Raw genomic sequence first — 15,199 nt, forward strand, 5'->3', positions numbered from 1 at the left:
ATAATTTTTTGGCATCACTTGATTTTTAAAAAAAATCTTAATTTTCTGTAAACTGATATAATGTAATTAAACTGATAGTAAGATATTTATAAACCTCTCAACAAAGATGAAGTATTTTAAGAAAGGAATTGGATGTCCGAACAACAGGTAATTACCTGGATTAACTGATCTCTTTAAACAATATAAAATTCACCATTCTGGCCCGCATTGAACATCGATATTATTTTTGAAATTCTTGTGTAAAGGAAGCTTCCTTTGCTCTGTTTAAATATCTGCACATTTCTTGTAAATACCAATCGATACATACAAGAAAAGTCTTGCGATTTGCTAACACGTGTCAAAGACACATGTCCCATCTTTATCTCAAAGGCGGTATACAGTTACCTCCTATTACATGACTGTCTTATATGAACCCAATACAAAACACAGTTAATATGTAGTTGATTCAACAAAATTAAACAAAACAACACGACGACTGTCCAAACTTAAAACAGAGTAAGAGACATTTTTTTTGTAGTACGTTTTTTTTGCATTTTTGTAGTAGAATCAACTTAGTCCAAAAATGCAAAAAAAACGTACTACAAAAAATGTCCCTTTTTGTATTTAGAGTTTGGACAGCCGAACAGTGTTGCATTGTTTTTGTTGTTGTTGGGAATACAAATAAGCTGTAGAATATTTTTTTCAAATGATGCAATATTGAATTGCGCATTTTGAGTTTTGATTTTTTGAAATATTTTAGTAAAACCATTCCCGGTTAAAGTGATTCCGGGAAATTAACAGTTTACTGTGTATTGATTCACTCAATTGATGTGAGATCCGAGTGAACGAAATTATAGCTAAAAAATGTCCTATATATAAAACACAAGTAATAAACAAATGAAAGATTTTTAAAAATACTTTAGAAAATATATCACCAATAAAAAAATCAGTTCCAAGAAAACGTAGTAATTTGATTAATTATATTAATCATGGCTGAAATAATTTCGTTTCACGAAGACAAAGTAGAATTAAAAAAATCAGACTACATCAAAGAGTAATAAAAATTAAATTTAATATTAACACATTCACAGTTATGTATTTCGTTTAGAAAATGACAGCTTTAGGCGTCAAATAAGCACTATATGGAAAAATATAATATATTTAGACTGGTTATTGTAATGATTATCGAAAAAATATCATAATATGCATCTAAACAAGTTACCCCTGTTATTTTTTTGACATCTCATCAAAGATGAAGAAGAATATGGAAGTCTGGGCATTTACGGGGCTGACGACGGTCATAGGCTGGTTTAAGTGATCACTTTACACACGTGTAACATTCACAAATTCTACCCATTATTGACAACCACACTACTCAAATTCTTGGAAATTCTATATATACGAACCAATTTAGAAACCTTGTTCTTGAATCACTAGATCTTCACTAGAGGCATCTATTGGTGAGATGTAAAGAAGCTTTTTATTAAGCAGAAACTCTTATATTAGTATGTGAGATCCGAATCCTGGATTATAATCACACACATGAGAACCGACAGAAAATACCATTTTCATTTTTATTATTAAGCTTATAATTTGACCAGATAATTTATTTACAACATTTTGAGTGTGTCCAAATACTTGTTCACAAAATCTGGATTATCTCCAATTACAGGAGTTATTTTCATATTAAAATAACTCCTGTAATTGGAGATAATCCAGATTTTGTGAACAAGTATTTGGACACACTCAAAATGTTGTAAGTTACCCCTGTATAAAAAAAAGACCTGTGAATGTGTTGAATAGTAAAATAAAAATAATAAAACATTATCAGTCTTACAACTAGGAATAACACAATTGATTATACATATATAAACCCTACAAAATCTATGCAAAAAAAAAAAAATTATATCACCATTACTATTAAAATAAAAAAGGAAGCATTATATGTATATTCAGCGCAAATAAAATCACAGAAAAGCTTTATCAATAAGTAGGAAATCAATATTCACCACATAGATTTGTGGCTTTGTAGTAAGCGCATTTTTTACAACCTTAAAATGCCGATTCATTACTGAAAAGTCCAAATGCATATAAAAAGAATGTCATTATTGTATTGCAAAAATAATCATTACGCTTATGCTCCAAAATACCTTGATACATACAATACTAGATTACTGATGAAAAAATATATGTCTGAATATGTATTTTAATAATGAGCCTAATTCTTAACCAAAAAAAAGAAATAATCGAAAGATACAATTTATTATTTTTACGTGAAACTGGTAATTTTACAATCAAATCTTGTCTAATAAATTTAATAAAATGTACAATCGAATATATGCTCAAAAATGTTTACACATTTTCTAATATTGCAATTAAGGAACATCAGATATAAACAAAATATGTACTCATACAATAAATACACATGTAATACAAGGGAGTACATAAAATGTATATAATTTTACCCAACTATACAAAAGGTCTGGAGTTTTTTTTTCCAAATAGAGATGTCACTTTAGCTCAGTTCGGTAACAGTTATGTATTATGCATAGTATCAGATATAAAGCCAAATATTCAAGTAATTATACCACAACATATTACTAATCACAATACGTTTCTCCATTAATTACAAAAGACTTAATACTTTATATTTAATTTATTACTATTTAATAATTTCCCCTAATTATATCTAATGACATTTTAATTTCCAGAAATTTAGTAAAAGTTTAAAACCAAATTATTTCTAATCAGTCTGCCACATTGTTTGAGGTAATATAAAATTTTCATTAAAAAGTCTTCTGATTTCTGGGCACATCCATGCTGAATATTGCATCAACAAATTTATTTGCTTGTAATTTGAAATTGGACAATGTACAAATGTTTTATGATTTTATTAAATTCAAGCAGAAAATTAGACAGTGAATTAATTACCATAATGATGATTTAGCAATACAATTTCATAAATATCTCAATTTGAGAAGAAATATATCGTTGTCATACAGGAGAAAGTGACCAAGTGCATTTTTTACAAAAACGTGATCATTGACTATTCGATATCTTACTAGCTTAATATTGCCCTGAAAAAAATCCCAAAGGATTTTAAACTTGGAAGTTTAATATATTGATTTGTTTAAAATGACTAACTGCATTGATGTTTATTTTCTTGCCAAGCAAAAGTGACTTAAATGGCCCTCCTGAATCCTTGGTCACTTTCTCCTGTACGACTACGATATATGGAATATCTTTTTTTTAAAAGGAATAACCCGCAAAGCCTCTACTTTAAGAGGCTTGTCTGCAAAAAGTTTAGTAAGGATAGGATGGTAAATGTGAAAAATACATCACAAATACTCAGGCCAATTGGAAATAAATCTTTCAAGAATTTATTTTGCACTAGGCGGGAACGTAACGCGCGACGCCAGTTTCGCAGTCAAGCGTCTGCCTAACTACGCCACGGAGCCTATCTGAATGATTTATATACTTATTTATTATTCTAATAAAAGAATAATGGTTCTCAATAAAAATTTACATTTATGATAATTAATAAGTGTATGTATACACAGATTATTAATATTAAAAATTGATAGAAATTGAAGTGCCCAGATAATCATGCAATACACATATGTTAAATGCACAACCATAATATTTTATGTCAAATTTTGAACCATTGTTAGTTATATAATACTTTAATGGTAGAACAAATAATTAAGTACTATTTTTGGAGTCATACCAATAATTATTATCCTAGCACAGAAAATAAATGCAAAATAATCCAAATTATAAAAGCAAATATGTATATATGTTGTAAATAATGTTATCGAAAGAAAGAAGATAAAATGGAAGCAATTTTTTTAATTAACACACTATGGACGGGAAAGGTATTTCTAGCTTTCGATTGATGCTTAAGGACGGGAAGGGTATTTTCACCTTCTGCGCTGGCCTCATTTCAAAGTCGGAAAAGAAGGAATTATGTACATATTTAATGTTTTTATATGAATATGTATTATGTACCAATCTCTTGAGAAGGTCATAACTATATGTACATAATTATCAAATCCCGTCGCCAGCGGCATAAAAAACACCCGTCCGAATGTGTTAAAAAAATGAAACATGCGTAGACAACAAATGTCTTACTCTCGATATTTTTTTTCAGTTTTAACCTTTTAGAAAAGAAGAAAAAACATAGTAAAGCCTGATGCCGCATTAAGACAATTGGAATGCCAATTGCCATAATGACAATTGGGAAGCCAGCCCCCTAGGACATTCCAATGAAGAAAAGAAACTATTCCACGATGTAATCTTTACACATAGGCCAAGTATAAGCAGTTCAACAAAATACAGTGAAACCTAGATTTAACATTTTCCTGCCAATTGCGTGTAATTCTTTCTGCCCCGATATATTTTTGTACATTTATTACCAGCATTTAGTTTTTTTCTCCCCCAGTTTATGTTTCCTGTCATTCGATTTTTAACTCGATCTGAAACGCTTCTTTTTTTTTGGGGACATTATTTGCGATTATCGTTTACGTTTTTTTGCTTGTTTTATTCGTTAAATCATTACGCTTTTTCCAAAAAAAATAAAAAAAAATTTAAATACCCCCAAATTTAAACGTTCCCTCCATTTTGGTTTGTGTATGCAAAAAACTCATCTACATGCATTTTCACAATTTTTTTTTATTTACCCCCCGTTTACATTTCCCCTCCATTTAAGTTTTTTCTTTCGGTTCCTTGAAAAATGTAAAATAAGGTTTCCTTTTTCTTTTAACCCTTATCCGCACCCAATGGTGCATAGGGCACTGCATCATATAAACACAGTGTTATCTTGATTGTTAACAATGAAGGGAAGGTGATTAGCCCTCCGCTTCAGGTTACCAGTCCAAGGTAATATTGAATAAATATTAGAGTGAAAAAATCACTTATATTTATTTGACCCCACCTGGGAATCGAACCCGGGACCTCCAGAACGGTAGCCGAGCATGCTAACCATTATACTACGGAGGCGAACAAATAAGGTTTTCACTGTATTTTAATATTTTTAGTAATCTTTGATGTTGCCAGAGCGGATATTTTTGTCAGGATAACAGATGACTTGTCTATTGGACTGTGGCCATTGCAGGGTTAGTAGCGGACTGGGGCTTGTTGGTTTTGAGCTTGAGTACTTCCATGGCCTCGTTGGGGGCCAGGAGGGACCCCAGGGGAATGTGTAGGGGGATGGGGAGCACGCAGGAGCCCGCACGCCCCACGTTAAGGGGGGCCAGTGGAGTCCACTCGTTGGTCTGCATGTCGTACTGCTCCACTACTCTGGAATACTGCAGTCCATCGTAACCGCCTAGAAAAAAAAAAAAACAGTTTTTAGCCTGCGTTTTTTTAAAGGGAGATGTATTTGTACATAATAACCTTGCTTATTATGTACAAGGTTTATAGATCATTAACTGGATTTTTGTTTCTTCTAAATAAAAAAGGGTGTTTTGTTTTAATCTGTGTTGGGAACAGGAGGGATAATCTAGTGTGGGCCAATCAGGAACATGTTTATAGACTGTTGACCATTCTACTCATGGACAACCACATTATTTAAACTAAAAAACGACTAACTATCATGCCGCTCTACGCAGAGGTAGGCAAAGAGAACAGAATGCCACACCATTCTGTCTTTGCACACAATCTTCGTCCCTTCCACATTTGTGCATTTCCTCATACATACCCCCCGATTATTTCTTGCAGGTTGTAAGCTTTGACGACTTTTATATTTTCATCTAAGTAAACTTTTCCGCCTCTGTAGTGTAATGGTCAGCACGCTCCGCTACGGTTCTGGAGGTCCCGGATTCGATTCCCAAGGAGGGGGTTTAAATAAATATAAGTGAGTTTTTCATAATAATACTCACTAAATATTATCCTGGACTGGTACCTGAAGCAGAGGGCTGATCACCTTTCCTTTATGTATTAAACAATGAAGATAACTTTGCGTTTATATGATGCAGTGCCCTATGCACCATTGGGTGTAGATAAGGGTTAGAAAAAGACTGTTGGAGTCGGCTCTCTCATTCTCAGGCTGTAGGTCCTTCTGTCTTGGGCAACGTCACCTTTACCGCAATAAGATAGGAGTATACCAACCTACGGCAATCAGCTTGTCTCCCAGCAAGCAGGAGGCGATGGCGTCCCTTCCCCGACTGAGGTTGGCGATGGTGGTCCAGGTGTCGGTGGGCGGGTGGTAGCGCTCCACGCAGGAGAAGCGCCCCGTCTCATTCTTGGCGGGAGCATCGTGACCTCCGAGGGCGTACAAGTAACCGTCCATCACAGCCACCTACGTACGGATATGTGCAAGAAAACTATAATGCAATAGTTATTAAGTAGTGAGACTGGCAGCTGTCATCAATCATTATCTATATCGTAGTCGTACAGGAGAAAGTGACCAAGTGCATTTGTTTACAGAAACGTGATCATTGACTTTTTGATATCTTACTAGCTTAATATTACCCTGAAAAAATTCCAAAGCGATTTTAAACTTGGAAGTGTAATATATTGATTTGTTAAAAATGACAAATTGCATTAATGTTTATTTCCTTGCGAAACAAAAGTGACTTAAATGGTCCTCCTGAACTATTTATATTTCGTTAGTTGGTCACTTTCTCCTGTACGACTACGATATCAGTATGTATAACTCGCGGTACTGACTGATTGTAATTTTTATCAAAAACAATATTAAGAAACACTTAAGGATTTGAATGTGATTTGATACCAGGAAAACAGCCAAAGTAGAGGATATCATGGATCAAGTGGCAAAACTCAAATTGTAGTGGGTAGGACATATTGCAAGACAGGACCCCAAAAATTTTACGATGGAGACCTTGAGAGAACAACAGAGGTGTTGGAAGGCCCCAAAAGAGATAGTCCGACGACAAAGTCACTGTGGGGGGTAAAAACTGGCTGCAAGCAGCAACCGACCGGAGGAAATTGAAAGAAGTGAAAGAGGCCTATATCCAGCAGTAGAGGTCAGAGGGCTCATGAAGAAAAAGAAAACTGATATGAAATTATAAAAATAAAAAAGGGAAATAATAATAACAATCATAATAAAAACCCTTATCCGCACCCCAATGGTGCATAGGGCACTGCGTCATATAAACACAGTGCTATCGTTTACACATAAAGGAAAGGTGATCAGCCCTCCGCTTCAGGTACCAGTCCAGGGTAATATTGAATAAATATTACTGTGAAAAAATCACTGATATTTATTTTACACCCCTTGGGAATCGAACGCGGGACCTCCAGAACGGTAGCCGAGCGTGCTGACCATTACACTACGGAGGCGGACAAAAAAGGGAAAACTTTCTTTAATATTGTTTTTAAGATTATAAAAAATATGGAGTAAGTAGCTCTTATAAAACTAAAGTTATACAGTAAAAATTCATATATGTGTGATTTCAATCCCCCTGTTCAAGCCGACTAGGTTAACACTGTTTATCAGTATCGACCAGATGGTCAGATATACTTTACTTCTTCATATATGAAGTAGAGATGAGTCTTTACCCTACAGAAGAAGAGAGTTCTAGCCAGTCAGATGCAGTTAAGGCAGAGGTTGGATGTACTTAACTATTAAATGCATGATACAATATTATTATTTTTTAATTTAAAAAAAATCCTGGCAACAATAACTAAATGTCAATAAAGAACTTACAGTGCCATCTATGTAGTTATAAAAGGCTGACTTATTTCTAACACCTAGGTATGTGATGAATATGCAACAGTGTGAATTATAACAATTCCAGGCGACTAAAGGATGTTTCAACTGATGTGAATTTTTTGTTGCAGAATTGCAATGGTATGCATTTAAGGGTAAAAAGACCAAAAAATTCATGGATACTGCAGAAAGATAACACTATTCAAATGCATGGCTTAGGTGACATTGTCCAGGACAGAAGGACCTACAACCTGAGGACGAGGAGAGCCGGCCCCAGCAGTCAAGAAGAAGAAGATGGGTTTTCGCCTTTCAAGAGAGTTCTAGCCTGCCAGATACGGTTGAAGCTTAGATTGAGAGTATGTACTCAAAAGGATGATTGTGTTTTATCACTCACGCTGACCCCGCCCCTCCGCTTGGCCATGGGCGCGCACTGGTGCCAGCGGTTGGTGTGCGGGCAGTAGGCCTCCACGGTGCGCAGGCAGGAGCTGCCGTCGCGCCCGCCCACGGCGTACAGCTTGCCGCCCACCACGCCCACCCCGAACATGCCGCGCGGGCCCAGCATGGGAGCCACGTACGACCAGCTGCGCGACACTGGGTCCCATCTGACACAAATTTTACAAATATTAACACGCTAAGGACGGGACTCGGAATCTCTAGAACGGTAGCTAAACACACTAACCATTACACTACGGAGGCGGACAATTTTATAAATAATATTCATATTTAAAATACAACAGTGTCCACATTTATCCCTGAAAAGATTATCACGAAGAAGATAATTATATTTTGTACCGTTCCACAGTTCCCGTGTAGGTCCAGCCATCGTGTCCCCCGAGAGCGTAGACGGGGGCGCTGGGCCCCTCTCCGAGCACGGCCACCCCGAGCCCGTGGCGGTGTGTCACCATGGGCGGCTGCACCGAGAAGGCCAGGGTCTTCAGGTCCACGCACTCCACCTGCAAACCAGAAACACTCTGTCAACACTCCGATATTTTAACCTTTCAACCGCGCTAACTTTGCTCCTGAAAGACGCCCGTGCGCGGCGGTATTTTACCCAAATGATTACTTTTATCATGTATTTAGTTAAGAAACGATTTATTTTCCTAAACAATAACATTCAATGGGATTCATTGTGCCTTTTTAGTACTCTATAAAACACTTGTGTCACATTATTCTTGAAATATATCTATTATAAACAAATGAGATTGTAACATAAATAAATCAAAGCACGCATCGTGTGTCACTCTTACCCACTGGCGATGCGTAGCGTCGAGAGTGAGACGGGCATGATTATGGCGCCGACTAATTACTGACCTCAAGAAAAATCAGGGATCTGTTCTTTTATTTATCCTTGTGATGTTACAAATTATTAGTCAGATATTTCAACAGATGTCATAAGGCCAAGGATTGACATATTATTTTATCCAAAGTTCCACGCCATGAAAAAATCCCTCCAAGTTGACTGAGGTTCGAAACTTGGAGCAAAGTAAAAACACATACGCTTATGTCAGCCGCGTATGGGGCATGTTTTGTGAAAACACATACGGTTAAGCGAGCCGCATGGATTCGATTAAGAGTAAGAAATAATTACATTATTTTATTTATTGTTTCGGCATTTACTCTGTGGTAAAACATGATTAAATTGTAAATGAAAACGACTAGTTTTGAAAGCTACAGTTGCTTTTGTCAACGGTATTACTATTCACCTGTCGATGAAAGCACCTGTAGCATTCGAAACTAGTCGTTAAAAATAAATATAATACTCAAGTGGTAAAAAACAAGTGTTTTCATTTACAATATAATTACATTACATTTTTGACATCTCAACATAGATGAAAAAGAATGTTAAAGTCTGGGTATTTACAGGCCTTATCACCTGTCATAGGCTGGTTCAGTGATCACTTTACTTACTTACTTACTTATAACCCTTATCCGCACCCAATGGTGCATAGGACACTGCATCGAATTGACGCAGTGTTTTATTGATCATTACTTACATGAAGGCAAGGTGATCACTTTCGCGCTTCAGGAACCAGTGCAGGGTAATACTAAATAAATATTACAGCGTAAAATCACTAATATTTATTTTCACCCCCCTGGGAATCGAACCCGGGACCTCCAGCACGGTAGCTAAACGCGCTGACCATTACACCACGGAGGCGGACACTTTACACATATGAAAAGTGATCACTTACCTATTTGCCAAGTGATAATTACTCAAGAAACTCACAGTGTTAAGAGTCTTCAGTCCGTCCCTGCCTCCAACTAGAAGTAATTTATCTCCGATCATGGCGACACCAAACTGCAGTTTCTTTATTTTCAACTTCTTGATTTGGTACCAAATGTTCTTTCTCGGGTCATAAATCTCGATTTTCGTTGCTCCCTAAAATACAAAAAATCTATATTAGTAAAATTGTTAAAATGTTGGTTTGGTCAAAATCTTAAATCTATTAATAGTATTCACAGAATTTTTTATTTTTTTAAACATTATGGCAGTGCCATCTGTTGAATATAATAACAACACTAAACATTGCTTACGGCGGACAGCATGCTTCTTGACAGCAGCTGTCACTTATCATTTTCAATCATTTCAATGGTATTGTTGTTTCATAGATTTTTAGTATTCTGATTTCTCCACAAGCATTGTGAAATTAAACATATTAGAAATATGCGCTTTAATATTTTCATTCTTTTCCTTTAACTAGACTGAGCCGCAGCGACGAGTGGCCAGGTACATCTAGTAAGTTGTAAAATCAGTTAATTATTAGTCAATATGTGGTCCTTTGGTTAGTGTTGTTGAATCTGAGTGAAAGTTTCTAGGTTCGACATCACTGGGTAACAATTTGATTCTGATTTCAATACTCAAGCCCCTTCTGTTTACAATGACTGCTATTCCAGATGTACACTTATGTGGTTGAGTCTTAAAATATGCGCGTTATGTTAACTGCACGATCTCATACTCAATATGGACTGGATACAGCCCACTTTAGAAGATACCCATTAAAATACAAATTTGAATTTTTGATACTTGCTTGCCTTTACACGCACTAAGAGAGAATGATATAATTTCTATTACTTCTAACCCTTATCTACAGCCAATGGTTCATAGGGTACTGCATCGTATTGACACAGTAGTATCTTGATCGCTTCTCATATGAAAGCAATGTGATCAATCCTGTGCTTCAGATACAAGTCCAGGGTGAAATTAAATACATATTAGATGAAAAAATCACTAGTATTTATTTTGACCCCCATCTCCCTGGAATTGAACCAGGGGCCTCCAGTTCAGTAGCTAAAAGCGCTAACAATTACGCTACAGAAGCAGACATAAGACATCATTTACATTCACACGCCTTTATAATATTCTCCATATGGCAGATCTAAAACTTATTTATGAAAACTTCAAGTTGTTTGTGAATTTGGCAAGGATTCACATGACTCACACAAGAGTCATTCACAAGGAATTTGAAACAAAGGATTAAATATAGAACACTTACACTGGCATCTGTTCCACCAACTGCAAGCAATTTGCCCACAGTAGATTTTCGTGGGCAAGTTTTGTGCGAGGATGACTGGGGATGGCATTCCGGCAACAGATGCCACTTCAGGGCTTCCATTATCAGGGTGTGGCATTCGGGAACATCACCGCAAGATGCTTCTACGTGGTCGAATATGAACTGCAAGAACATCAATTATTAAAAGAATCATAAATAATAACTTAACACATTGTTATTGGGCGGTTTTTCAACCCCGGCCTTAATTAGTATCCGCCTGCGTATGTATAAGCACTTAAGTGCTTTTAAGCACTTCCTGCAAACAATGGGTTAATACATACTTTAAAAAAAACAGTTATTGAAGATTAAACATTTAATTAATTGATTTGGCAGTTTATGATAATTTAAAGTCTATATGTATTAAGTGTATTATATATTAAGTTGGGTTGTGGTCCTGTGGTTAGTGTAGCTGACTCTTGAGTCAAAGTTTCTGGGTTCACTCTACCACAATTCGATAACTATTTGTGATAATGAGCCGCTTAGGCTCACAGAAATATGTAGTACATATTGAAGTAGTTTTATAAATAATAAAAACACAAATATTTATAATTTAAAAAAAAAATATATACATATTTAATAATTTGTTTTTACAAAAGGGCCAAAAATAACTTAATTACTTTTTCAACATTCTAAAAATAATTTCATCAAACTTTTGAAAAGCAAAGGTAATAACAAATATGACAAATGATGAGAATACTTACGGAAGGGGAGAGTAAGGGTAGTTTGACAAATTCAAGCAGATAGGGGAGGTACTTGTCTCTACTTGATGGGTCATGTTTTACCCAAGTCAACACACTTTCGAACACACATTCCTCTGATGTGACATTGAGGTCATCGGAGCTCAGTAATTTGCCAAGCTGTTTGGAATCCAGAGATAAGAATTCTTGGTTTCTGAACACCTGGAAAGAGTTAAAGACAAATATTATGGGATTTTATCCCCTGTTGGGTAATAGTGTATTATATATAAATGTAACAGCAGTCTTGAACTGTTTTTTTGTGCTTTTCGTCTCCAATTATATTGTCGGTCTCTGCCTGACTCACAAATTACTATTAGGACTGACTGAAACTGTATCGGCCTCAGTTTTCTTTCTATTGCCCTTAATTTCAAAACTTGTTTTAAGCCACAGGTGGCTGACACAAGACATTATAATTGTGCATTGTCGGCCACCTGTGGCTGACACTATATACCTTATTTTGGCCTAATTTTTTGAGCTGTGAGACACGCGCACTATATAAATTTATAAATTGCTCTTTAGAGTGGACACAAACTTGCGCCGACGAGGTGGTTGACACAGCACCATCTTTTGAATTCTTCCAACTGCGTTGTGTCGGTTACTCATGTATACATGAAAAAACTTTATAAAATTGCATAAAATTATACCACTATTGCATTCATATGTTATTTATGGAATAAAAACATAAAACGCTAAAAAACATTTTTTAATGTATTATGAAAATATTGGCTGTCAATGTATCAACAGCTGTGTATTAAGTATCATTTCCATATTTAATGGCTCAATGCTTGTGGAGTTACATCCAGTATTTGTATACAAGGATTTGAACATGTAGGCGATGTAACTCGTATAACGATGCAACCGTCGAGTTGGCAGCGCTGACAGGACGCGTAACGACGAATGAGAACGGAGATTGCCGAGCAAAACTAACGCTGGAACGGCCCAAGCCACCTAGAGCGTTGAAATCATCAGACGTTTTTATTGCGACTTTCATTTTGCTTCTTTAATTTATATATAGACTATTAAGTATTTTGTAATTATCTGATTTCAGTGGAATCGCACTTATATAAATAAAAGGACTAACTGTGAGTGAAACATTCTTTAAGATTCTTTAAATTTCATTCTGGCATTTCCTCATTATACTAAAAACGTGATCCCTTAACGTGATCACCAAAAAATAGTAATACACTATTTTTTGGTTATTTATAAGTATCAAAATATATTTACCTGCATAAAGTTCTCGCACGTGTAATCAGTTGCGTGCTTCTCCAGGGAATTACAGGACTGCTGTTCAGCAAACATGGCGATGCCCAAACAGTTGGACGGATGGAGCTGCTTCTTCAGGAAGTTGCAACAAGCGCTCGCTACACCGGTCAGCTGCAGGAGACATGATGTGGACAGCAGAAGTTCTACAGTTTCCTCCCGAAGTCCTGGTGATGAAGTCAAACATATAATCAATAACTTAAAGTAGCCCAGTAATTTAAGAAATTGAGTTATATTTAGGAATATTTTTTAAATTATGAAATGGTGCAATTCACATATTTCTCTCCAATCCTTACAGCACCGCATCAATCTGATCCGGTGCACAAGGCACCGGATCAGATTGATGCAGCGTTAACTTGATTACTAACTACATGAAAGCGTGATCAGTCCTGTGTTTCAGATTCCTGGATCTAAGAGTGGAATATATTTGATGGGATATATATATATATACATTTAAAAAACACATAAATTCATAATATATCATTGTTTCATTCAAATTTCTACAAGGACCTACTTTAAAAAAAACTTGACAACCATAAATGGAGTATCTTATAATCTGGCAACATCCACATCTGTTAAAATATCCCACATTTCAAAGTTTTTTAGTGTATCTCCCTTAATAAAAAGATTTTTAAAAAATATAAAAATAAATCCAATTCTCTAAATTTCCAAGATGATTGATCAGACTATTGTTATATTATTGTAAAGAAATATATTTAAAAAAAAATCATTTCATTGCTTGTATTTAAAATTCAAATTTAACCGCAAGGTGATTTGGAAAATATTATATAAAAAAAAACTATGTAGGCTGGTGATATTTCTTCAAGTAAAAATGCCATTGTTAGGAAATAAAAATTACAAACCAATAGTCCCTGTATAGCAAAAGTTTATCAACTGATGGAGAGCATCAGGGGCAACATTTTCCAAGGTGATTTCATTCTGTTGGGATTCGCGAAGTGCGCCAGCAAACATTGCTGAAAAGTATTCACTCGCTGATGACAACACTAGCCTGTGGGCGGGAAACCTGAAGAAAAAAAAAACAATGTGGTAGGTACCTACTCCCATACATTTTGAATAGATCAATGACACTACTAGTGCAATAGTGGTCTAATGAACTAATTGCGATTTTTGTTGTTGTTATTTTGGAATACAACAACAATCCGGTTATCCGAAAACAAAAACAAAAAAATAGGAACCAATATACTTATTACTAAGTAAATTATTATATTTTTAAATCGCATTGTCTTTGAAACTCGGGTTTGATACACTACTTCTTCAAACCCTTATCCGCACCCCAGTGGTGCATAGGGCACTGCATATTAACGCAGTGTTATCTTGATCGTTAACACATGAAGGAAAGGTGATCACAGCCCTCCGCTTCAGGTACCACTCCAGGGTGATTTGAATAAATATTAGAGTGAAAAAATCACTTATTTTTATTACACGAAAGATTTTTTAAATGCGCTATTTTTAATCGAGTCCTACCTTCGGCCTCCGGCAATCAGAACAACGTCACATAGTTGGCCCGCTTGAAGATATCCGTACATTCGCTGAAGGCTTCCTTCTGCATGGTCTACACAACGGAATGATTCATCATGGCTATTGCTGGAAGAGAGACTGATCTGGCTGAGATCCCTTGGCAAACCTTCGTCAATTGAGCAATTTGAAACAGCATCCTGGATGGAATCTTTTGACGGACTACCCAAAGCTGACATAGTGAATAATAAAAACTAGACCAGTAAACGAACAATCATTAAAACTTAGTAAATAAAATCATGTATCAGATGAAGACTGACACAGATCGCAAACATGAAGATCACCGCCGATGATTCGGCAAGTCACGAAACAAAGCCAGATTTATAAACAAAGAATGACAGCTCGCACTCAAACTGAATGAGAATGAACTTCGAACGAAACAGAAAGAGACTTGACAAAGACATGTCAAATTACCAACATAAGAATATTATTGTTACCCGTTACCAATAGCCAGATTTTATCTT

The 15,199-nt window shown here is 35.7% G+C and overlaps 1 protein-coding gene across 2 annotated transcripts; it reads right to left on the reverse strand.

Moving 5' to 3' along the window:
- Positions 1–3,133: 3,133 nt before the first annotated feature.
- On the reverse strand, positions 3,134–15,100 carry LOC148300075 (kelch-like protein 5). 2 transcript variants are annotated; one of them, XR_015838979.1, is made up of 11 exons: positions 14,685–15,100; positions 14,063–14,223; positions 13,164–13,366; positions 11,904–12,101; positions 11,146–11,325; positions 9,879–10,031; positions 8,444–8,604; positions 8,046–8,253; positions 6,088–6,277; positions 4,997–5,305; positions 4,119–4,728 (listed from the first exon to the last, which is right to left on the reverse strand). XR_015838979.1 is itself a non-coding variant. In XM_088275310.1 (10 exons), exons 1-10 carry the CDS (start codon positions 14,912–14,914, stop codon positions 5,070–5,072), a joined length of 1,920 nt encoding a protein of 639 aa, XP_088131436.1. In that variant the 5' UTR covers positions 14,915–15,100; the 3' UTR covers positions 3,134–5,069. The 2 variants fall into 2 exon arrangements, 1 of the variants encoding a protein (XP_088131436.1); XM_088275310.1 differs by having other exon boundaries at positions 3,134–5,305.
- Between the last annotated feature and the right edge of the window lie 99 nt (positions 15,101–15,199).

This window comes from Brachycentrus maculatus, unplaced genomic scaffold, assembly GCF_059751285.1.
Source record: "Brachycentrus maculatus isolate JH-2025_06_01 unplaced genomic scaffold, ASM5975128v1 h1tg000841l, whole genome shotgun sequence".
Classification (NCBI taxonomy): domain Eukaryota; kingdom Metazoa; phylum Arthropoda; class Insecta; order Trichoptera; family Brachycentridae; genus Brachycentrus; species Brachycentrus maculatus.